This window comes from Abramis brama, assembly GCF_963993115.1.
Source record: "Abramis brama genome assembly, chromosome: 3".
Taxonomy (NCBI): Eukaryota; Metazoa; Chordata; class Actinopteri; order Cypriniformes; family Leuciscidae; genus Abramis; species Abramis brama.
Window position 1 is genome coordinate 26,861,403 of NC_139965.1, and position 25,685 is coordinate 26,887,087.

Consider the following 25,685-nt stretch of genomic DNA (forward strand, 5'->3'; position numbering starts at 1 on the left):
GAGCAAAATGAGTTATTTTTCTGTTTCATGTCATAATTATCAGTGAATAGATCCTGTGGAAAACTGTTGTGCGCAACTGTTTATTTCACATATCAAGTGCAGACTTTTGACAGTGTTATTTTTGGAGAAAAAACATCAAAAATAAGAAAAACGGCATCCTGTCGAGATGTTTTACATTTTCTCTCGTTACTTTTAGGTACTAAAACACAAAGAAAAGCAAAAAAGACAGATGTATATTTACATTATAAGAGAATTGTATGCAATTGAGAACTTTGGGGGAAAACAAATGCATGCACTATGTTATGCAACAATAACTGCATAGAAAAACAGGAAAACATGACTACAATCATAGCATGAAATAAATTTTGTATGAAACTTGTTTGGGGTTTTTCTTTCATTGATTGCAGTGGAATGTTTCTTTCATTGGATGATGTACCAATACTCTCGTTGACCTGAAGTTGACAGGCACGAAGAGCTGGATTGGAAGGTCTTTGATGCAAGTGAAAAGGGGGGGAAAGTGTCTCCAGGTGGAGCAGCATGGCAGACCGCACTGATGAGCATGCTGATGAATTAAACCATTAACATTTGAAGGAAACAGTGAAACACCTGCATGCTGTGAACAAGCTGAAGTTTTGAACAAGTGGTGTCAACATACACTCTGCTCGATGAGGTATGATGCTAAAGCCTGCCTTTACGCCTGCTGAACGTGCCTGCTAGCAGACCGCATTAACGTCACCCTCTGCTCTCCTTTCATCCATTCTTCCTACTTCTCCTGACCCTTTCCATCTCTCCTCTGCGCTGGCTCGCAAGTCATCACGCACCCTCTTCACCCGTCTTTGTTTTCTAGGTGTCTGGGTAATAACTCGTCTGTTGTCTCTCTTCTTTTTCATGTCTGTAGAGGCTTCCCGGCAGGGCCGGCACAAACCGCCTGCAGAATCTGTGTGTGTCATGAATCGTGGTGTTCCAACCACTTTGTGCATGGCCCAGAACACCTCTCCAACTTCCTGATAACGCTCTATAAGTCTATTTGTTGTTCACAAATAGGTGAAAGACCCGTTTTGACACATTTAAATGTATTTCAGAGGGACATGTTTGTTGGTGGCTGATAGTATTGTCAACTTGTAGTGGTGTAAAATGTGTATTTGAGTGCATGGGTGTTCAATATGTGTTTGTACTGTAAATATGCTTTTCGTGTTGCCCACGCTTGCGACTGAATATTTAGACTAGTATCTAGTAATCTTTACAGGGTTATGAGTCAAACTTATCCATTAACCTTTTGTTGTTTTTGTGAATCACAACAAATACTCACGAAGCTGCCTTTAAATTAGAATGGGCTCAAACTAATGATGTTGTTCTCTGTTGTGTTGCTGCTGTAAGTCATCAGTTGCCTTTCTTTGCTGTTTGCACTTAGGGACTCAACAATAAGAATTTTTCCTGCTGGCCCCATCACAGACAAATGTTATTTTTAGTAACATTATTAAATATGTTAGAAAAACATATATTTGAAAATTACATTCGGTTTTTACTCGTTACTTTAAAGGGATATTTCACGCCAAAATTAAATCTCTGTCATCATTTACTCACTGTCATGTTGTTCTAAAGCTGCATGTCTTTCTTTCTTCCATGGAACATGAAAGAAGATATTTTGAAGAATGCTGGTAACCAAACCGTTTCTTTCCCCTTTGACTTACATTTATTGCTCATATAATGGAAGTCAATGGGAACCAAATGAGTTGCCAGTAAATATCTTCTTTTATGTTCTGCAGAAAAAAGAACGGAATACAGGTTTGGAATGACATGAGGATGAGTAAATTATGACAGAATTAAAAAAAATTTGTTCATTTGCAGCTTTCAAAGAAACTTCACAGTATGTTAACCTTGATTTTTGGTCACATTTTTATTTAGGAGAATTTGCAACAACAATGTTCAGTACATCACTGAAAGGCAGAGAAAAGGTTTGGAAGACATAAAAAAATGATCAGTGATCAATGATCACATGATCTGTGACAATACAACACTGGCCCTACTAGAATTTGACAACTGACCCTAAACTCTTTCACTCTGCCCTTGGTCCTTACTGTTGAGTCATGTGTTCGCTGAGGTTATAAATGTTAGTGAACCAATTGTATCTCAAGTTGGTAATTTTGCAGTGTATGTATTTATAATGTTCTTAATCACTTTCTAACACTTTCTTTTCCCAATCCCAGCAAGGACATCAGTACACTCCAGTGAAAGTGAGAGGTTATTTTAAAAAAATGAGATTCTAAACTTGTCAAACAGAAAGTGGACTGCACTGATTGAATCATGCAGCAGAAACTATCAAATTGATGTGTCAAAATGTGCAAGACATTTTAACCAACCTTTCAGTATATTTATATCCAGTTAGTTTGAAGTGAACTCACTGCCAATTAGTTTTCTATGGAGTTTTTACAATCTACAGGTGGATAAACTAGATTGACAAGTAGCAATACTTCCTCAGAATCTTTGCAGCAAATGTTGTTCAATAATGATACCAAGATAGACACTACTAAAATGTTTTATTTAAAACAATCTCAAATTTTCATAAAGAAATAGCATCTGTCTTTTTATATTTTTTTTTTGTAAGCTATACTCTTTAGCCCACAGATTAATGTATTTATATTTTAAGAACCATGGTTGACCCTAAATCTGCCACCAAGCATTTATATGTTTGTAAATATTACACTAATTGCAGTAATATATCTTATAATATGTAGCTAAACTTTGCAAGGTTATTATTAGGTAAATTTTCCTCCCACCCATAGGTAGATACTGTACAATCTGCATTTGTTAGGTGGATAAAGAGTTGTTATTAATGAATGCAAAATATTATGAAAAAAAAAATATCTGCATGATTCTACTTATACAATGAGCTAAATATAACTGAATTCTGTTTAGTTGATTCTTCAAAGGCTGGTTTACGCTTCTAACAGATTATCTTTTTGTTGTTAACCGTTAGTTATCTGCTTGTCAGAAAGGCTGCATTATGATAATCTACTATTTAGTAAACTAAATATTTTTAGGGGAACCTCTAATGATTTCATTCAAGTTCAGTTCAATTCAACTTTATTAAGATCCCTTGTGGGCAATTTGGATGCAGCGTAGACATAAAATACACACCACAGTATAAAATAAAACAAATAAGAACTTACAACAGTACATATAAATCTAAAATACTAATGTTTACTATTCAGAATATTTATTCTGATTGCACAGGGGACAAATGAATATTTGTATTGATTGCTCATCTTTGGTAGTCTGCAGTGAGTGCCTGAGGGCAGAATAGAGAACTCTTGAGTGCAAAAAATGGTCACTATCTAAGAGCACAGATTGAGCACAGTTGAGGACATTTCTGTTAAAGTGCCCCTATTATGTTTTTTCGAATATTCCCTTTCATGCAGTGTGTAATATAGCTGTTTGTGAATGTGAACGTTCTACAAAGTTGTAAAATCGAAAGTGCACGATAAATAAAGTTACTGTCTCCCAAAAGAAAGAATCGACTCTGAACCACCAATACGAGTCGTTTTTCATTCGAATCCTACTGCTTTACAGTTCTACGTCACTAGAAGATTTGCATAATGCCTGCCTATGTTGTACGTACGCTGTCCGCCCGTGAAACTTCATTTCACTGACGGCTGTAAAAAGTTCAACGCGGAACGCTTTCTCTTGCTCTCTACCCAGTTTATTTGGACCAGCTTGCTCCTCAGAATCACAACCTGTAAGTATGAATAATTATTGATGTATATATTTTCTACCGGGTGTTCAAAATACTTCGTTTTGTATTTTATATTGTGTAAGTTTCCGGCTAACCGGCTAACTCACTTTATTACTGTCTTACTGAAATACTTCTGCTAATCAGCTGTGAGCCACTATTACTTAAAATTGTGTCTATTAATGCAGATTGTCTGTTGTTCTTACTACTTTGAGTAAAGATAAAGGATGGAGCAAGATTTGTTTTACAAACGTTTGTTACATTCATTCACGTTAGTGCTGGGTGAACATAGCCTATGCACCGTTATTGATATAGTTCCGCATGTGCACTGCAATAAATTAAAAATATACACATCGGTTTGTTGATGAACATGCTCTTTGTTAATGCCGATGGTGAGGAATTACAGTTGAAACATCTCATAATGTAGCTCAAACTGAGTAGCGTATCACTGAGAAACGTCCTGCTATCATCCTTGCGATGGAGGTTCGGGTTGAATAACTAGTTCTTCCAATGTTTCATCATCGGACTCGCGCTTGGATTGATATGGTAAAATCGATGTCATCGTTGCTGTCTTTACAGTTCAATTGCTGAGTTTAGGAAGCCTCTGGACATAGCTGATGTTCAGTTATGGTAATGGGCGTGTAGTTTCCGCCATGCACTGTAAGCGGTAGACCAAATCAGAGCAGAGCAGCCTCTCAGAAAGGTGGGATTTAGAGAGACTGATTCATCCATCGAATCGTCGTTTGAGAATCATTGAAAAATGTGGTTATGTGCAATGTATATAATGAGAAAATGAAACTGTTTTTTGACTTTTGATGCATGTAAACCTGTTGTAGGAGACCTCTAAACCAAAATTAGGAGCCTTTAAAATAGCATAATAGGGGCACTCTAAATAAAACTGACAGACTTCTTTATTCGTTTCCTATAATCTTCCCACTGTTAGTAACAATCCTGTTTAGGGTATTCTTATGTTTCACATTAAGATTCCCAAACCAGCAACTAATGGAGAAGGACAATACTGATTCTATGTAAGACAGTGTCTTGTCTTAGATACATTCAGCTGCAGACAAGGATCATCACACCATTTTACAAAGTCATCAACAACTGGACCATGACTAATTTAATTATTTTCCAAGAGACTCACAATGACTGTGTCATCTGCAAACTTTAAAAATACCTGTTGTTGTACTTATTTGTACAATCATTTGTATATAAGATATATAATAAAGGAGACAGAACACAATCTTGTGGAGAACCTGTAGATGTTGTCAAGGAAGCAGATAAACTGCTATTTACTAACACACTCTGAGTTCTTTCAACCGACCAACTAAATTAAGATCAAGGCCAAAGTTCGTAATTAACTTGTCTTCTAAAATATGAGGTTGTATGGTATTAAAAGCAGATGAAAAATCAATAAATAAAAGCTTAACATGTGTCTTGCTACCTTCCGAATGATTCAATACCATGTTTAGTAGCTTAGGCTAAGTGCATGTGTGGCCTTGTGTGAATGTGTGTATGGGTGCAAGGGTGTGTGTTTTCTCTGCTTGAGTGCATGTACCCCTTCTTTGCTCTGCGGCTGAGCTTTGATCTTTTCAGACACTGTAGCAACCTAGTTACCTAATAGGGACTGTAACCATAGCAACACAAGTATGTGATCTGCTTTCAAGGGCAGCATTTCTCCCATGCCTCCCTGCTGCCTGGTTACAATTGTATGTGCAATTTGGGTCTACAATTCATCAGACACGTTTACACATCAGAAAATAAAGTTCTTCACATAATTATCATTGGTGCTATTCTATGTCAGTAATGGTATCATTACAATCTGCTGCATCTGCATACATAGATCCAGTGCTGTTCATGAGGTACATAAACAAAACTAGACCCTGTGATAATTGGGATTTTCACAGTGATAATTACCTCACCAGTAATTACATACCTGTGTTTATGTGTGTGCATGAAATCAAAACCCTGGTTATTCACCTTCTGCTTCAGCAGTTGTCATAAAATTACCATACATACCCTCACACACAAGAGGCTGAACACCTGTAAAGTTCTGTAGGATGGCCCGAGTTACACTTCTGAATGCAGAGCATGATTAGCAGTGTAACAATGGGTTTTAACCAGCCTTATGCTCCTAACAGCCCTAGTGTCCACTATCCACCAAGTGCCACATCATCAAAAGACAGGAATTGTGCTAAAAGCTTTGTTTGCTAAAAGCATTGGGTTTATTCTGTAGATCGGGGGGTCCAAACTCGGTTCTGGAGGGCCACTGTCCTGCAGAGCTTATAGCTTGCCTCAACACACCAGCCTGGAAGTTTCTATGCCTATTAAGACCTTGACTGTGTTCGAAATTGCCCCCTATTCAATCATTCACTATTGCCTAGTATACATTACTCCTCTAATATAGTCCACTTGAAGGAGTGAATGAAAACGAGTGAATGAATTTGGACTCTGAGTGCGCCGAAGGGCTGCCGCTTTTGCATAGTTTATTTAAAACTTAGCAAACTGGCAGCTAATGAAAAGATTCATCTTGAACTCTGTCATGGAAACTATGTATAAACCTTAACCAAACAGTTTAATAATCAATTAAAAAGGAATTTATACCTGTATGATATTATGCTGTAGCCACATTGGACCAGAGGTTTGGAAAATGGATTGATGGATGATTCAGCTGCGGGCGCTATTCATCCGGCACACGACTTTCACAAAGTGCATTATGGGTATTCTCTAGCCATTGAGTGTACATTGCTTGTACGCTCGTTATTGGGATTGAATGAGTGCATTCGATTACGTCCACTATGGTTTCGGACACCACTACAAATGGTGGTCCCCTCAAATAGTGCCCTATTTATGGGTATATGGGGCGATTTCGGACACAGCCCTTGATTAGTTTGTTCAGGTGTATTTAAATGGGATTGGAGCTAAACTCTGCAGGATAGTGGCATAGGAGCAAGATTGGACACACATGCTGTAGAGATTAATAAAATGTGTAATGGAGTAGCATGGTAGTGGTCAATTGTATATATATAATGTTCTTTGTAACTTTATATTCATCGAAGAATCCTGAAAAAATGATCACTTCAGGATCACTTAAAAATCACATAGGGTACTTCTCAAACTGAAGGCTGCATCCTAGTGAGGCTGTGTCCATTGGAGGCTTGGAGGCTAGAGTCCTCAGCATTAAATGCTAGAATGAGACGGTTTAGAAGTGTGCATGTCACAAGTTTCCCCCCATATTATGAACAGTCTTACTTTTCCTGCAGGACATCTGAATTTATCTCTGGCCAGGACGCCATTCAAATACATTTTTCTTATCTGTTATTTTGCAATAACCAAGTGACTTTATTTCCTTGTAAGATTCACCCCTGCTGTTTCCCACAATTAAGTTCTTCTCGCGCCTTTCTCTCTAATTTTGGAATCCTGCCAATTGATGGTCAGCCCTTTCTCAGTGGCAAGATGTAACATTTTCCAAGGACAATCAACTCTTTCCCAGAGGCAAGACGCCTCCAAGTGACATATTTCTTTCCCTCCTCTTAATAATGGTTTGAAATCTACTTTGGTCTTTCACAGCCATCTGTTGTTTGAGGGAAATCCCCTGACTTTACAAAAACTGCTCAGTGGGACACAAGACTTTCTCAGATGCATCTGACCTTTGTAATAATTATTTAGCACAGCTTCATAACAATTGTGTTCGATAGGATGAATAAAACATTTCATCACTTTATACTGTTTGTGTGTGTCTGACTGCCTGTTATTTACTGTATAAGGGTAATTTTCCTTACCATGCATTTTTCTTGATTAATGTGCAGTTTTATGGGAAAGTAGTGTGGTATAAGTGTATTGTTTTGCTAACTGTGCATAAAATGCAGAAATATGGTAACTTTAAGTTCATGGATTCACAGATATTGCACTAAAGTAGCATACGTGGTTTCCCATCAGCTAACAACAAGTCTTTTTTTCTCTTGCACTATAATACATTACAAGTAAGAGAAACCAGCTTTTCAATGATGCAAAGATCAATGCTGTGTATTTGGAATAGGGCAGGGTTTCACTGGCAGGTTGAATTTCATTTGGACCTGAAATCAGGAAAGCCCTGAAGAGTCTTTTTCTTCTCTTCTCTGTCATATTTCACAGAGGGAATCAGAGTATGAGAGCGACAGAGATTCTAAGAGTTTTAAAATAATTGCTTTTTATATAGCTTAATTCAATGATTCCAGGGCAATGACAGTTACATATTTGATGATGAGACTTCTTCCTGTAGGACATACCCTCCTCAGCTGCTCACTGGAGGTGAGTAATGAGCTAAACAATGAACTATAAACTGTAACTGTGCTGATGATGTGGCTGAAGGCCACTGAGCATTTGCAGTAAGTCTGCTCAGGGCCTTCTGCTGCTCATGCATTTACTTCATCTTCCTGTGCTGTCACAGGACGGCCTGCCATCGAGCAGCCAGACCTGAAAGTTTAATGAACACCAATTAAGCCTTCACAATCACTTAAGTGGTTTGGACTACTGGCAGTGAAGATAGAGGAGCGATGAGATGAGATAAGGAGAAGCCGATTATAAAAGATTATATATAAAACTTTAAACTATTTTAAAGTTATGGACATATTTATTTTAATTAGTGAAATATGATTATCTGCTCCTGCAGTTAATATTATTTAGAATATTATGATAAAATTAACCTTGTGTTAATATGAATGTCATAATATTTAATAAATTCATTACCGCTGCAGCTCATGTGCTACTCCAATATGCCCTTTAATATTTCTTTTTTTATTGGTGTCATCCTGTGATCTTTATATCAATGCTGAGTTCAGAGTAGCTCTGACTGCATACTGACTGCTTGCCCACATGAAACATTGACACACATGCATTTCATCTACAGCTCTTTGCTGTCTGCCCTTTCAAATCTTTTCTGGTGGGAACCCTGTAAAGCAGCCAAGCCCCCTTTAACTCTCTCTCTATCTCTTCTATGAAAGCAGCACTGGTGTGCGTAGGCCTCTATGGTATACAGATCTTTTACTGCCCCACTGGAATAAGCTTGAAATGCACACTCATTTATGCACAGATATAATAAGCAGATAGGAAAACCCATGTGGTCTAACAATCAGTGAAAATATGTAGCCTATTGCTGCAACTGACAGAGACTCAGTCAAGCATCATAGAGGAGTTGGATCCAACAACAATTATAACTGCATGGATTAACATACCCAGTCTGTGGGCAATACAGTACACACAATGTATGTATACAACAAAATCTAAATAACCCTATACAGATCTAATTGTCTTAGCAATATGACATGTTTTATTGTCATATTGCATCATGACATTTTTATGATATTGCAGAAGGATTCAAAGATGTAAATTGAAGACTTGAATTTTAATGTGGCTGTCTACCAGAAATATCCAGAGGATTTTGAATGTTCATGTTGTTGGAAGCGGTTCGGTCGAAGTGATGTTATTTTAGTGCTCCTCCACTAAACACAAACCAAGCATCTCCTTCGTTTGACACAATAGGCATATGTAATGTGCATGAAATCAAATCTTGAAATGTAGGCTACTTCAGCTGTTAATCTAATTATACGTCTTCATATTTGTAATAAAAAATGAGCTTGGAAATGCAGTAAGCTTGTGCTTTTCTCTTTTTAGACCCCATAGCTGATCAGTCAGTAATAACTGTCTGTCTAGAACAGACAAATTTATATTTTATTATATAAAATTAATATGAAAATTATTAAATTAATATGACAAATTAATATGAAACACCCCTATGAAGAGAATCGTGCTCAATAAGTGGCTGCATCCAAAATCGCATGCTCTCTTGAGTATACACTATAATGCCAAAAGTATTGGGACACTTTACCTCAGAGCGTCCGTTAAAGGGTTAGTTCACAAAAAATTAAAATTGCTCATTAATTACTCTGGCTAACTAACTAGCATGCGTGAATGCGCGTCAGGGACTGATACAGAAGAGAAGAAATTACTGAATAAAGTCGATATTTTTTGGTACACAAAAAAAGTTAATAAAATTAAGGGTGAACCACTATGGACTATGGACTATTTTAACAACGTCTCTTACCTTTTTGGGCCTTCAAAGTGTTAATAGCTGTCAATCAACCCATTCTTTCACAAATGTTTGTAGAAGCAGTCTGCATGCCTAGGTGCTTGTTTTTATACAGCTGTGGCCATGGAAGTGATTGGAACACTTTTTTTACAGTCTATGGTTCAGACTGGTTGAACAAGCTCTGCTTTCGTGTTAGTTTTCTTTAAATTAATGTTGTTAAACATCATATTTGATTCACATAGTGTGACTATCATGATATAAATAACATATGATAGAAACACAAGATGTTTAGCAGTCATTTCAAATGTTAACATATCAGCATTAGGCCTAGGCCTACATGTTTTTGCAGTGCCTTACTGGAGTAGCCTATAGCCTACGTATTTCAGCAATAATTGTAATTTTCTCAACTGTAAACGCAAAACTTTAAACACTACATAAAACATAAATAAATCAAAACAAACCAAAATGAATGTGACGATGGTGACAGGATTTGTTTTGTGTGTGTGAGTGTGCAAACATCGCTATGGGATTTGTTACTTTAAATTTCAGGGTATATTGATTGTGTTCCGTTAAATATCCACTGTAATAGAACAACATTGCCCTCTGCTGGTAAATGTGATTTTTGAGGGATCATTTTTAACTTCGTGTCTGAAGAAACTAATAAAAATCTTTGATGGAAAAAATTCATGGAGATAATGATTAAAGGCCAACAAACATATCAAAATTCTGGGGTTTGTGAGCTACTTTGTTTCAATAATTCCACCTGAATCATTTGTGTGATTCAGATTAAGTTTGCTAATGAATTATTTAATTTGTGCATTAATCTATTTATTACATTTTGATTTTTACTTGTTCAACGTTCTTAATTAGAATTCAGTAAAACACAAATGGACACGGACAAGCAGCAAATAGGCTATACAGTCTTCAGAACACAAAACACAATATACACACCACAGCTTCACATCAGGATAATTAGAAAAGGGTGAAACATTTTGGTTATAAGGCATATTTTTATCACAAATTCCAATAAATAAATTATTCAGCTCATGGTAAGAAATGGGTACATTTTCTTGAAGATACAGGTCTGATGTTGGGAAAACCTTTTAACTCGTTGAGAGTACACACCAAATTACGAATTTAGAGTAATCTAATTTTTAGATCGTTTTACGACTATAACACATGTGTGAAAGTCTCAAGATACAATGTTTGAAGGAGTGTTTTTCAAATCTGAGCTTTGTCTCTGAATATAGACTCCAGACAAGGATTAACCATTTCTATTTTTCTTGTGTATTTACTGAAGTCATAGTGGAGAGGAAGTTAGACTTTATGAACATAGTGGTCGTGAGTTAAAGTGGTGGCTGTAGTTTTTGCTGTGGTGGTGTTTGAATAGCAGTGAAGGACTCTGAGCTTGTTGGTGTATTTAAAGAGCACTTAAAGACTCTCCTGAAAGCAGTGCTTGGATATTCAAGTGCTTTGGCAGATTATCAGTAGCAGAGGAAAGGTGCTCACAGAGACATTAAGAGTGATTCACCTCTGCAGTCAGAGAAGGCAGATAATGAGATAATACTATGGCAGTGCTGAATGTTTAGTAACGTGCTCTGATATAAGAGATAGCTGGAGATAGCCTATTAATATGAGCAAGAGTCATATTGGTTTCAAACACCAGGGTGTGCGCTGAGTCGACAGAGGGCGTCTCCTACAATGTCCAGCTCATGCCTGAGCTCCTCGACCACATCGTTGATGCTGGGCATGTCCTTCAGCACACATACGCTCTGTGTGTACGGGTTATAACGCAGGGAGAATGGACGCTGGATTGTCTTTGCAAACTCACTGTGAAGGATAAAATGTATGGTTAAAACAAAATAATAATGATATAGAAATATAACAGGTCACATATACAAAAAATGTATTTACCGCATTCTAAATTTAGCTTCCTCAAAGCTCTCTGAAACAAAGTAAACATCTTGAAAGGTGGTGATGAGACACTCCTGCTTACAGGTGACCTTGGGCTCAAAGGGAAGGATTTTAGCAGCGCCTGAGAGAGAGTGCTTTTAAACAAAACATGTGTTTCAGTGTCATATCACAGTAATGTTACAGTTTATAATAGCCTATTTCAAATAAATGCTATTCTTTTGAACTTTCTATTCATCAACAAAATCCTGATTTTTGTTTCGTGCGATGATAATAATAATAAATGTTTCTTATAAAATAAATGTGCCGCAAATCAGCATATTAGAATGATTTCTGAAGGATCATGTATACACTGAAGACTGCAGTAATGATGCTGAAAAATCAGCTTTGCCAATAAATTAAATTTAAAAAAATATTAAAACTGAAAACAGTTATTTTAAATTTTAATAATATTTCACAATATTACCGTTTTTACTGTATTTTTGATACAGTAATGTAGCCTTGGTGACTTTTGAAAACATTAAAAAAGTAAATAGGGAACAACTAATATTTTATTCATATTTATTGTTCAAATTATTAGATTAAACATAAAAAGATTATTGTTCTAATCTTTAATTCTAAAACCGATAATGCGTATCTAGTGTACCTTAAGTTCGCTGATGGACGAGAGAAGTCCAGCACCGTATGCTCTGAGTGAACCCTCCTGCTTGCACAGGCCAAACTCTACCGTGAAGAAATAGCACTGCAATGGCACACACACCAACATAACAACAATCAAAACTACTGCAAAAAAGATATTAAGGCTTTATATGCACACCAGGACAGCAAAATGTACTGAAATATATACCGTTGCTAATTTCTGCACAGCATCATCAGACGCCCCGAGAGAAGCCAGTCCTAATTCCTGAGAGAACTGTGCAAAACTTGGTTCAGCCAACAGAGGAACATGACCCAGCAGCTCATGACACGTGTCCCTGAAAGACATAGACATGAAGATCTCTTTAATTTATTCATTTTTTTGTATGTGCCTATTTCACATGACACATACAGACGTGAAGTGAAGCAGGAGCAAGCTATTAAATGTGCTTGAGTTGTTGTTTCATCGCTGAAATAACATTGAAACAATGATAAATGGTTGTAAAAAGGTTAACAAAATCAATCATGAAATTTGAACAAGATCCGTATGAAACGTTAGACACTAAATCAATGCTGCGATATATCAACATTGATTTGATATTCAAAATTGAATAACAAAATTCAACAGGGATTTAACATGATTCGTGACGTTGATTCACCCATGAAGAAACGTTAAAATGATAGCACACGAAATGGAGCCCAAAGAACAAAATATAAACTGCTTAAATCATCTGGATTTAGTTTGATTTGTTGAATAAAAGGTGCTGTGTTTGTTTTCATTCCTGCGTGTGTAACTTCTTCATGCATCAAGTTTGACAGACAGTGTGTTGCTTCAACAATGGGTTCTGCTTCATAAAAGCCTGTTTCAAAAGTGTGTCGATAAATCGGTCTGAAGAGATAAAGGGACGTATGCTTTGTACTCACGGTTCAGGAGTGTAGAGAGGATCTGAGCTGTGACGCACATATTGTGTACAGTGAAACACTCTGAAGGCCAGACCAGCCAGAAAGTCTCTCGGTGACAAGTACCCAGCAACAGGGCGAATGGTGAAGCCAGTTCGCTCTGAAACACACATACACAGCCACACATCTATACTGTCCCCTGCTGGTGACACAACTAATATTTCTCTTCAGTTCCTCTTGTACCTACTGTAAGGTTAAAATGTATCTTTAAAAAAAAAACTGTGTGTGTACAGATCATGTGTGCTCAGTCTCACCTCTCAGGAAGTTGGACACATCCTCCAGCTGTGGTATGTTGTCCTCTCTGTAGCCGCAGAACTGGGTGAGCAGAGGCAGGTTGTGCAGGTACTCTCTACAGGCATGTGTGGGGTACAGCTTATTCAGCTCCCGAAACACTACACCCCACGTCTTCACCTCTTCTTCTGTGAACTCCACACGTGGTATGGGATCTCCACTGCAGAGTGAGATAGAACCATGTCAATATTAAAGATATATAAATATGTATAAATATATTTAATAAAACATGTGGAATTAATCCAGTTATTGTTAAAACCTTATTAAACATACTGTTTGTAACTCATGGCAAGATCAGCAAAATATTTCCTTCTCTTACGATACACGTTGTCTTTGAATCCCTGAAATCGTATAAGAACAAAAATGTTTTCATACACAGGGTCACAACTCAAATACTGAAGACATGATCAGTATGACATAAGTACTACTAATTATTAATAACCAGTGAATTTATGAAGCTGACAATACAAACCGGATGATCCGCATCCAAATCTGAACCGTACATTAGAACACGACAGGCACTCTTATCCAGATCTGAGATCTTCTTAGGGAACCAAGGCACTTCAGCAAGGTCTTAAAAATGTATTTTCACAGTGTTACACAACTTTCTATGCAGTACTTGTCAATCTAATGAAGGAGTAAAACACAGTACCATTTACAGGCGTCCAGAACTTATCAGGTGAGTCCATGGCTATAATGCTTGTTTGTTTGCGCAGCAGCTGAACAATATCTTTCAGAGTTTCTCGATCACTGTCACAATCCACTAGTACTTCCAACTCCGAGTTACGCCGTCGGGACTTACGTGACTCAATATGCAAAAGGTTTACCTGGTTGTCCTGTTTATAACAAATGAAAATAAATCATTTAGCACACAAATTTTCCAAATTTACTGTTTGAAATATAATTAGCGTACAAATCAGAGTATACATATATTTGGAGATGTACTAGATTTATAATGTGTGATAAATGCAGTGAGAAGGTACTTAAATTTATACATATGTGACCCTGGACCACAAAACCAGTCATAAGTCGCACGGGTATATTTGTGGCAATAGCCAACAATACATTGTATGGGTCAAAATTATCGATTTTTTTTTTTATGCCAAAAATCATTAGGATATTAAGTAAAGATCATGATCCATGAAGATATTTTTGTAAATTTCCTACCTTAAATATATCAAAAATGTATTTTTGTGAGTGGATGCAGCACAATCGCCAACATAAATGGACAACTTTAAAGGTGATTTTCTCAATATTTAGATTTCAAATAGTTGTATCTCGGCCAAATATTGTCCTATCCTAACAAACCATAAGTCAATGGAAAGCTTATTTATCCATCTTTCAGATGATATATAAATCTCAATTTAAAAACTTTGACCCATAAAACTGGTTTTGTGGTCCAGGGTCACATATATCACCAGCATTTCTTCATTCATGGACATAGTCCATATACTCTCCATGATAGGGTTTGACAATTATTGTAAATTATTGTTTTAGCTGGAATTGCTAAACAATTAGTTATTTAACAACTTACCTTTTTAAGGTGCCAGCTACTGTATGTATAACATGATTCTACTAAAGCTAATAATAACCAAATAATACAGATAGATAGAATAGAAAACATTTATGTACCTGAAATAATTTTAAAGCCTTCACAAGCCCTCCAACTTCATTCTTCAGAGAGAAGACAATTGCGGCATGTTCCCTCTTGGAGGAAAGTGTCTTGTCTTTGTTCTCGTCTTTCTTATGAAAAGTAGTTTTGTTCAGCTTAATAAGAGAGAGAGAGAGAGAGAGAGAGAGAGAGAGAGAGAGAGAGAGAGAGAGAGAGAGAGGCTATTATATTCAGTACTCAGGTGTTTCTTCACATTACCATGACAATCTCTCTACTATAGAGCAGATGTGTAATATCCTGCGTGAGTGAACTTATGTTTGTTTTTGACTTGCTTTTCAAATAGGAAATCGTTATTCAAAGGCAAATAACATGTAAAGAACATCATTGTCAACAGGTTGGGTAGGATCCATAGTGCTAATTAATACTTAGCCTACATGACTAAACCAGCACTATGTGGTGGACAGCGACTTAAAAGTTAAAAGCCAATGACATCAACAAATCACCCTTTTTTCTATTATATTAACAATATACAATACATAGATCAGAAGTTCATGTGCATCCAAAAATATATGGAAGGTTTTTTTTTAATTATTTAAATGTACATCCATGATATGTTAAGCACAAAATATATTTAATATTATATTATTAATGCAAGTTATTGCAAAGAATTAGAATAATATAAAAATATATATCAGCTATTTTATTCCTTTCTTTGAACCTCAACAATTAATGATTACATACAGGTCTATCGTAACTCGTCAAGTTCTAGTAAAAGCAAAGCAATACAAGAATACATCCGTATTCAACCATTAGGCTAAGCATTTTGAGTGGGCCTACATGTAAAAAGTTGTTCTTACTTCATTGTTGAGTTGCTTCTCTTCGTAACTCTTATTGATGGAGTCAAAAGACCGTCCTCGACGCGGTCCGTCAAGCTTGTTGGCGAGCATGGATGGGTGCTCTTGATTTTATAGTAGAATATGGAGAGGTGCGTGGATCAGACAGACGCTGCTATCAGTCTGGTAATGATGTTTTCTCTTTGGATTTATAAAGAGATCCGGCGGAGGAGGGGGAGGAGCGCGACCAGACCGACCAGAAGATTTCAGAAATTGCAAAAAGGTTCAGCAAGTGAAAACTATTTAACCGTTAGATCGTTATGAAACAATTACAAATAAATAGCCTAATAATAATAATGTTATTGATATAAGCACAAAATGGGAGAAAGGTGCTTGTCACATTTTTTTTGTTAACCCCAGTGACTATTGAGATGTTTTGTCCAGTAAGCCTATACTTTTGACAGTAACGTAGGCTACTTTAAAGTTTCCTGTCTGAATATAGCCTAAGTTTGCTTTAATTGCGTTCAATTGTTTTTCCAACATCTACTTCAAAAATATAATGACGATGCTGGAAATGTATTCATTAATGTAATGTAAGGTTGTTTTGAACTAAATGTTAAAAACACATACAAAACCTCTGCTAGAAAATTCCATTTGACTCAAAACCTTACATTTAATGAGATATCCCATTGCCAACTAGCTCGTCTCTTATCTTATTTTGCTTACATATTGATAATTATCGATATCATATTGGTTATCACCCTGAAAGTGCGAAGAGTCAGATCATAATAGACATGTGCGCTATTCATAATGTTAATTAGTTTATTATTTTGATATTTAATATTGAATATCAAACAGTATCACATAATGTCAGTAGAATATGCTATATTAAACACCAGCCTTACAGCAGATCACAAGGAAAGAGAAGAAAAATCCTCTGAACAAAAAGGTAAGGAACTTCAAATAAAATAGAAAATCAAGTATCATGCAATGATCTCTGCTGATATGTTTCAGCACTATTGCCAAATGAACAGCTCCGACAATGCATTAAAAGATTCATAAAAATCGAGTCGAAGACCTTGGCATTTAAACACACCCAATCTTTCATCATGTGGTGCATATTGTTGATTTATTTACTCTTTCCAAGGTTGGTCTGGGATCAGTGAGCTTTATTTCCACGCCTCTGTGGAAAAAATCAGTGATGAAAGTGATGTGGATAATGGTCTAATAAGACACGGCAGCAGGTCTAGATTAACTGGTGACGACTGATTCGGAATGTGCTTGTCACTGGTTCCTGTTGTCTCCCAACCAAACTAAAGGCCCCAGTCCACACTATAGTTCCAGTCCGGGGGTGATTTTTTCCAAAGGGAGAAACATGGAAAATAATAAAAGCACGTCAATGAGCGTGGCTCGGATTAATAATGATGTGGTAGTTATGAGCAATGGCTGTTTACAAGCTCACACCAGCATTAATTAGCTCAAAACGCAATATAATTAGGTACTGCTGTACGTCCATTTCCAAACAACATGACTAATCTTTTATTCAGACATTCTCACGCTACTTCTGTGCTTTATTGGTCCATTGTCTGTGCCTCCCACTGCTTGGTCATTGATCTGAAAGATCTCCATACCCCTCTTCAGGGGGATAGACAGACAGTCTTTTGTATGGCAGTCCATAAGTACACATCTCATTAGGCTTCATGAAGTGAGAGATTCACCATCTATTGAAACACAGCCAGTTTATACCAGTTCCAACAGCATGCTGAGATTATTATTTATTTAGTGCAAATGTAGAATATCTTTAGCTCTGCAAACCAATTTCCCATATTATAAAAATGTTGAAAACCAAAAATGTGTGTGAACATTTTATGACTCAAAGAAAATCTCATTCACCACAACTCATTTAGAGGTAAGGCACAAGAAATGCTTGAACTTTTTTGTGGTAATAACCATCAGGGGGTACAGAGGAACCAGGAAAAAAAAAAAGATGCGTTCACCTTATTATGGTTTGCATGTATAACTTGTATGTACAGTATGTATGAGATTTCCATTCATTTCCTTTTTTCCATATATAGTAATGATGTTTGTGCAGAACCGGTGACGTACAGTGTGATTGAGCCAAGTCAAATCATGCTCAGACTAATCCAATGCAGTGCTGGAGTCTGGTCTACAGTAAAGCTTCACTGTATGCACACAGCTTCTGCAATCAGAGTCAATTCAATCTACAGTCGGTCTCAGCAACAGGAAGTTCCCTTCAATCTATGTTGTGAGAAAAGGCCATGATAGAATAAGCAATGATACAGAGTTCATTGGTCTGTCAAACAACCTGAAGTTCCTTCAAGGCATTAGTGCTTCCTGTCCTCCCATGTGAGCAAGACAAGGTATGTGATGCAGAACAATGTCAGGAAAGATTAACTCTGGTCATGATCACTGAGCTTCAGTTGAAAGATGACAATCGTAAGAAATATTTGGGCAGTCTATAAAATCCATAACAGTATAGGTGGACCAAACAAGATATGCTCCAGTGCTGGGAAAAATAACTAGGCAGCCCTCATTAGTGGTTTAACTTTGCTGCAAGGCACCTGAGTCAAGTTTTGGCATGGTCTACAAATTTTATGAGACTGTAGATTTTCATGCTGACCTTTTATATATTTTACTTAAAGGTAAAGGTCTCCTTTCATTGATATACAAAGGAAGGAAGAAATGAATGTGTATAGACCATGTGTTCAAAAGCTCTGAGAGCTAATTCTAATTCCTAATGTCTGAGGCAGGCATAAACATGTGCGTCAGCATGCCGCATGTGCATCTGGCATGCTCAACAACCTGTGATCTCTTCGTCATCCTGTATGGATGATGGAGAGTGCAAAACAGGGCTATGTGACAGAAAAGATTCCATCATAATCATAATCTTTTCAAGGCGCTAGAAAAAAATTCAGGAGAACTTCCTGTTTCAACATTGACACCGCTCTTTCCATATATATTAAAGATATTAATACTTGTATTCATTGAGGATGCATTAAATTGGTCGAAAGTTACAGTAAAGACATTTGTAACATTACAAAAGATTTCTATTTAAAATAAATGCTTTTAATGTCATTTAAAACTTTTTATTCATCAAAGAATCCTGAATGGTTTCTATATGGTCTAATAGTTTCTACAATAATATTAAGCATCACGACTGTTTTCAACATTGATAATTATGTTTCTTGAGCACCAAATCAGCTTATTTGAATGATTTCTGAAGGAACGTGTAACACTGAAGACTGGAGTAGTCTGTTTTAACAGATAAAATGTAATAATAACTCACTAAATTACTGTTTTTACTGTACTGATCAAATGCAGGTTTGTTAAGTATAAGAGACTTCTTTCAAAAACATTTAAAAACTTTATTGACCCTACTCTTTTGAACAGCAGTGTAAGTATATGACAATAGCCAACCTTATTTATGTTTATTTAAAACCTTAACTGAAATTGTAACAATATCAACAACACAGCTTTTCTAAGAAACTTTCCACAATCATACTGTGTTATTGACTCGCCAGTGTTAGCATATATAGACATTAAACGCTGAAGATGTATGAGACAGGAAATTGGCTGCAAGTCACATAAAAAGGTTTACTTACTGTTCATCCTGTTCATTTTTTAACCTCTCAACTACTCTGAGATAATTTCTAGAATATTATTTAGAGAATGGGATGTGTTATGTGCAGGGGCTTTTATTATCAGTGCTGTATTTAAAAAGAGTATGTGGTGATCTAATAAAACTAAATTTGCCAGGCTTAGAATTGAAAATGAACAATTTGTAATCATGACAGTGATGCTGCTTTAAACCACGCAGGATCAATTTATTGACACTAGTGCAAAATGCCCGTGCAAAATCAGTTTTTGTGTGTGTTTTTAGTAATTGTTGGTTTGGTGCCCGTGAAAGAGACTGTGAACGCATTGAATTCAGGGAGCAGGCTAGGTTACTACAAATGATGGCTGTGAATAAACTATAATATTCAGAAGTAAACAGTGTAGCTGACTGAGTGTTTATGTATACCACAACCTTCTAAGTGCTAGTGCAAAATGCCCGTGCAAAATCAGTTTTTAAGTGTGTTTTTAGTAATTGTTGGTTTGGTGTGTTTGAGTGCTCATTGTTACAATTACACAGCAAAAGTTCAGTGACATTTTTATTTGTGCATGGTAGAAAGCACACAGTGAACTCCGAGAAAACGCTATGCTTGAGGAAACAGTTTGTGAATAGGCTACTACAAATGATGCCCGTGAAAGAGACTGTGAACGCATTGAATAGGATATGTTTAGTTGGTGAATAGCATAGGCTACTATTACACAGTAGCGATAACTTTAAGCGCACCAGAATGAAATATAATATTCAGAAGTAAACAGCATAGCTGACTTATAGATTCAGTTAACATCCACAAATGAATAAGCGCGTCGATTCAGGAAGCAGTGCAAAGTGCCCGTGCAAAATCAGTTTTTGTGAGCTGATCGCTGAACAAAAAAGTTCAGGAGATATTTCTTAGCGATGGCTGATTTCAACAGTTTCAATATGATAAAAAATAACTTTTATATTGATTCAATGGATTAATTGCATTTTGGGAAAAAAAAGTGTCATGAATTTATTGCATTTTTGGGGAAAAAATAATCCGTTTTTATAATAAATCTTTGAAAATCAAAATCTGGATTTTAATTTTTTAGGTTATTATAACCTAAAGATGCTATGTGAAAGTTTGAAACAGAAAATAGTGGTTTTCATCTTGCCACTTTCTTGGTAAAGAAAACACATTTTTACTCAAATTAATCAAAATGGATTTATCACGTTCTGGAACCAAACTATAATATTCAGAAGTAAACAGTGTAGCTGACAGAGTGTTTATGTCAGAATGTTTATTTTTAAACCACAACCTTCTAAAAATTATATATTTAACGATATCTTTAGCATTTCTCATCCAAACAACGTCAAACTTGGCACTGCACTTACTCGTGCCCGTGGCGAGACACCTGTCGAATTTGAAATCCATCGGACTAACGGTTCGAGAGATATGCGGTTAACAGACACACACACACAGACAGACAGACAGACATACAGACAGACGTTTCTGTAATTTATAGATAGATTTTCAATGAAATTCATTTTATGATTAGTTTGAAATGTTTCTTCATGTTTGTTACAGTGACAACTTTTAGAGGGAATTTTATAAGAGCAGAATCAAGAGAGGCTTGACATTTTCACAATGCAGGTATGGATAACAGTAAACACTTGGATGGAAGAATTTTACAGCCATGACAGCAGCTAGACCAAGGTAATGGACTAACTGCACAGAATGACTGACAGCTGTTGAGACACAGACACACTTGACTGTACATGAGCAGTCACATCTGATTACATTCTTGCTTGTATGATATACTGCCAGACAACCATCAACTATATCCAGTTCTAGGAAGCAGTGAAATCACTCGTTTCATTTTTAACGATTGAAAAAGACTAACCAAGTCAAACAACATGGATTTTTAAATTACATGGACACTTAAACATTTTTCTAAGTGAAATTCACCTTCAAAGGTTCAGATAAGAGGGAAAAATGTATTACCCAGTATGAGCTTATAGTGATAAATTCATCTTAGGCAATTTAGATTTTCACATCTGTTTAATAAGTAGTATCCTTTGAGGCCAATGTTTCTTCATAAACCAAAACCAGAGTTTGGCATTAGAGTAACACAATATACAATATAATGTGAATATACTGTTACATCTATTAAAGACAAATATCAATTTGAAATTTGTTCCAATCGTTTGTGAAAGTGGCAGATGCACTGTTAAGTACACCAGCACTAACAGATTGGAATAAAAAAATTAAAATAAAATAAAAAGATAGAGCGCCATGTGGTGGTCATGACAGGAATTATCTCACTGCTAGTCATCTCCCCAACCCTCATCTGAGAAAATATCAGCCTGTCGTTGTTTGAAATTGTTTTTGAAATCCTCATCAAAGTGCTCCAGATCATCTTCTTTGAAAATACCCTAGTAAATAAGGAAAATAAGAATAAAGAACAAACACATCCTCTAAATAATGAATCTGAGCATGCGAGATGGCTAACAAACCACAAATATCCGTGTCCTATGGTGTGGTGTTCTCACCTTTGGTAGGTATCCCAGCAGTTTTGTCGCATGCTGTTTTAAGAGCCTCTGTCTCTCCTCTTCGATGATCTTCCGACGCTGATTCTCTCTCTCCTGCTCCATTGCTCTCTCCTCTTCCTCCCGCTCCTGTTGAATATTTAGATTCATTCATTCCACATTATCGGCAGTTATTGGTATAGTCGGACTCGGAAGGAACTAATGAGTGAGCTGCACATTTGCAGGTTGATTTGTGGGTTTGGGTCTTACTTGTTCAGCCAGATACTGCTGTCTCCTGTCTTCCAGCAGCTTCTCCACAGCCCGTTTGTGTTCCAACTGTTTCATACGACGCTTCTGGGCATTCATCTGCTCAATTCGGTCATCCTCTGCAAACTTGGCCATCATTATCTGTCTGAAGGCCTCCTCTTCCTCTTTCTCGGCTTGTATACGCAACTGCTTGAAAGCCATCATCTCCCGGCGCGTCTGCTGCAGCTCCAACCGCTGCCGGATCCTCTTCTCCATCTCTTCCTGTGAGTGACATGATGGTAAAGAGATGGTAAACATTTTATATGGTGCTAGTGAATCTCACAATAAAATACATCTTCTCATAATTACACTGTAACATGGACAACTTACTAATAGTGTAACCCAGTATTTTAATACAGTAAAAAAAATTATTACAAAAATAAGATTCATTATTGATTGAGAAAATCTTGAAGGCCCTAAAGGGTTATTTGAAATATGAATTGGACATTTCATTGAAAGGAATCATGAGATTGACCTTTGTCATCTTTGTAAAATGTTTAAAGTGCATCCAGTAAAGTGTGATGTGGTAAGACAGTTCTCACAATTTCTTGTTGTCTTGCAGCCTCAGCCTGCTCTTCCAAGTAGAGTTCCTCACGGACGCGCTCCATCTTCTCACGCTGTCTTTTCTCCATCTCGATCTGCTCAGAGAGCTAAACCAGAAGGAAAAAAAGAACACGTTAACATTTGAATCTTGATTGCTCGCCTGTACTTGATGACCCAGAGGGTGAGCTTTCATGTACCATTTTGTGCAGGGTTTCTTTCTCTTGCTCTCGCTCTCTAACTTTGGCCATCCTGTCCTCCTCCTTCCTTTGCTGGTATTGGGCAAACTCAATGATGCGCCTGTTCTCTGCTTCCACTTTTTCTCGCTCCATACGTCTCCACTCTGCTTGCTGCTTTTTAAAATCTTCAATGTATCTCTGAGTGGTCGTCACCTTCTCGAGTCGTAACTGAAGCTCCCTGTAAATAAAGCTTGCCAGTTTCAAACCATCCTAGAACCATCTGATCAACATCTGATCAACAGATGATATTGTCTGTTTGCTCCAGAATAATAATTTTTAAAAAGTAGCAGCAAATAATACACTTAAGAAAAAAAGAACACACTCACATCTGGTCCTCCTCATAGATCTTTCGCACTATTTCGTCCACCATGAGTTTTTCTTTAAGAAACTCATCATAGGCTTCCTGCCTCTTGCGCTCCTTCTCCTCAAGCTGCTGCTCAAGCTCTTGCTGGTAGCGCACCACCTCTTCATACTTCTTCTGCACCAGCTTCTCCTTTTCCATCTCTGCACGCTCATGCTCGCCCTTCATCTTATGGGCAATAGCAGCCTCTTGTCGCTGGTAATATGTCAAATCACAATAAGCAAAACCACAAAATAGATGGCCAAATGTAAGACACTACTTTGGAGTTCACACTCACCATTGTCTCATATCGCATGGCCTCCTTTTCTGCCATCTGTGCTGCCCGTTCTCTGTTCAGGTAAGCAGATTTGAGCTTCAACTCTAGCTCTCGAAGCTCAACACTGCCAATAAAACACAAAGTTTAATAAATGGTAAAGCTCTAAAAAAAATATTATACAGCGCTACACAGAGTGCACTCTGGTCTGTTACCTGTTCTCTTTAATGTACTGCCTCATCTTCTCATCTCGAAGTTTCTCATTATTAATTCTTGCCAGCTCCTTGGCCATCCTCTCTTCCTGTTCAAGCTGCCTCTCTCTGAACTGTCTGTCCTCTTCTGCCTAAAAACATACATTTTGCAGTGTCATAAGTCATAAGTGTTAGATTTTGATTTTATATATTCACATTTAATTGTAATATTAAATATATGTTAAATTGTGGTGATCTATGTATGTTTTAAAATGCCTCGGGAAGGAAGACTGCAGTGCCATAGGGCACAGCTAATGGGGATCCAAACAAATAAACAAAAACGAGACCACGCATCTCTGCATATAGGTGACGTATTTTATAAAACCAACCTTGAGAAGTGATTCCTTGACTTGTTTGCCATACTCTTCAGCTTGCACCTTGCGCAGGAAGCGCTTTTTCTCGACTCTTTCTTCGCACTGGTGGTTGGCTTGCAGCTGCCGCTCTTTGGCGATGCTTTTGGTCTGATCTTCACGCATTTCCTCCTGTTTGCGGTGATCCAGGATCATCTTCTGATGGTGGTTGTGAGAGATGTTGCGACGCTGGCTCATGAAAGACTGCAAAGACACGGTCACTTATAAGTTCTACAACACAGCCTCGCTAATTAATGACTAAAATCGCGTCTTACATGTCATCTTTATTCGCGCGTCGTCATCTGTAACGGTTATACAACGATTAGTTTGTTCAAACAGACTGTCAAATCTACGTCATATTTACCATTCCTCAGGTGTGCTCGACAGCTCCGTCGATTTTGCTTTTGAAATGATTTTGTTTCTATCCAGACAAAGTAGGAAACTCCACGCTTATTTGTTTGTGAGTCGTTGTCCTAGAAACGCCGGGCTTTCAGACCTGGGAATAAAGACGAATTGTATTGGCCAGCGCAACTCTTGCAGAGCCAATAAAGCGCAACAGGTTCCGGAAGTAAACATTCCATTTATTTTGTCAAAGGATACATTTATGTTGAAGGATTCCTTAAAAACACTTATCTATATAGAGAACTAAAAACTGTGTAAAATAAATAAATAAATAAATAAATATGCGCTCATCCATTTAATGGCAGTGAATAGTGACCAGCATCAAGCTTTGTAAAAAAGACGCAAACATAACACAGAATGATCCCATGACACGTGTTCTTCTGGGTGCATATTTTTAGTGAAAACCGAAATTGAATGTAGCCTATTATTTAACGAAATTCTTGACCACCTTAGCCATTGGGCTTCTCTGCACGCCTGCACAATGTTCGTCAAGGCTCTATTAGGGCCGCAGTTCACTCCCTCTTTGCCAGAAAAAGTTGTACAAACTAGTTGTTAACACATTAGCTAACTAGAGTCTCACAAATGTGCATGTTGTGCAGCTGTGCAGAGAAGACCAACAGAAAAGGGCAAACATTTTGTTGAATAATACATGACATTTTTGTTTGTTTTTCACTAAACCCTATAATATAGGCGTACCCACAGAACACTTGTAATACGCCATGTGTCACATGGGGATCATCATTCTGTGATGCTTTTGCATCTTTTTTTTTTACAAAGCTTGATGCTGGTCATTATTCGCTGCTATAATGAACGAGGGCGAGCATT

The 25,685-nt window shown here is 37.1% G+C and overlaps 3 protein-coding genes across 3 annotated transcripts in view; 1 reads left to right on the forward strand and 2 right to left on the reverse strand.

Moving 5' to 3' along the window:
• kcnc1a (potassium voltage-gated channel, Shaw-related subfamily, member 1a) overlaps positions 1-1,135 on the forward strand; it is a 50,700-nt gene extending 49,565 nt beyond the window's left edge. The window contains exon 4 of the mRNA XM_084108034.1: positions 899-1,135. Coding sequence (XP_083964160.1) covers positions 899-1,008 — 110 coding nt within the window. The 3' untranslated portion in view covers positions 1,009-1,135. The remainder of the gene's footprint in view (positions 1-898) is intronic.
• A 9,470-nt stretch (positions 1,136-10,605) lies between these two features.
• On the reverse strand, positions 10,606-16,225 carry tph1b (tryptophan hydroxylase 1b). Its single transcript, XM_084109565.1, has 11 exons — positions 16,065-16,225; positions 15,228-15,362; positions 14,248-14,431; positions 14,068-14,168; positions 13,869-13,936; positions 13,559-13,755; positions 13,269-13,404; positions 12,556-12,682; positions 12,355-12,450; positions 11,712-11,845; positions 10,606-11,627 (listed from the first exon to the last, which is right to left on the reverse strand). Exons 1-11 carry the CDS (start codon positions 16,152-16,154, stop codon positions 11,453-11,455), a joined length of 1,443 nt encoding a protein of 480 aa, XP_083965691.1. The 5' UTR covers positions 16,155-16,225; the 3' UTR covers positions 10,606-11,452.
• Positions 16,226-21,135: 4,910 nt separating this feature from the next.
• On the reverse strand, positions 21,136-24,955 carry mns1 (meiosis-specific nuclear structural 1). The gene is made up of 10 exons (XM_084110409.1): positions 24,823-24,955; positions 24,438-24,662; positions 24,073-24,200; positions 23,882-23,984; positions 23,570-23,799; positions 23,205-23,421; positions 23,007-23,114; positions 22,429-22,686; positions 22,183-22,308; positions 21,136-22,065 (listed from the first exon to the last, which is right to left on the reverse strand). The coding sequence occupies exons 1-10, from the start codon at positions 24,823-24,825 to the stop codon at positions 21,958-21,960; spliced, it is 1,506 nt and encodes a 501-aa protein (XP_083966535.1). The 5' UTR covers positions 24,826-24,955; the 3' UTR covers positions 21,136-21,957.
• Positions 24,956-25,685: the final 730 nt, after the last annotated feature.

What these genes read in the sequence shown, in the direction of transcription:
- tph1b (XM_084109565.1), bottom strand. Translation starts at nt 16,154, where the DNA reads ATGCTCGCCAACAAGCTTGACGGACCGCGTCGAGGACGGTCTTTTGAC. An exon ending in AGGCTTTAAAATTATTTCAG is followed by an intron (nt 14,432 to 15,227) that starts GTACATAAATGT and finishes TGTTATAAACAG; the next exon opens with GACAACCAGGTAAACCTTTT. An exon ending in CTTGCCATGAGTTACAAACA is followed by an intron (nt 13,756 to 13,868) that starts GTATGTTTAATA and finishes CTCACTCTGCAG; the next exon opens with TGGAGATCCCATACCACGTG.
- mns1 (XM_084110409.1), bottom strand. An exon ending in CCATGCGATATGAGACAATG is followed by an intron (nt 23,800 to 23,881) that starts GTGAGTGTGAAC and finishes ACATATTACCAG; the next exon opens with CGACAAGAGGCTGCTATTGC. An exon ending in TGCTGGGATACCTACCAAAG is followed by an intron (nt 22,066 to 22,182) that starts GTGAGAACACCA and finishes CTTATTTACTAG; the next exon opens with GGTATTTTCAAAGAAGATGA.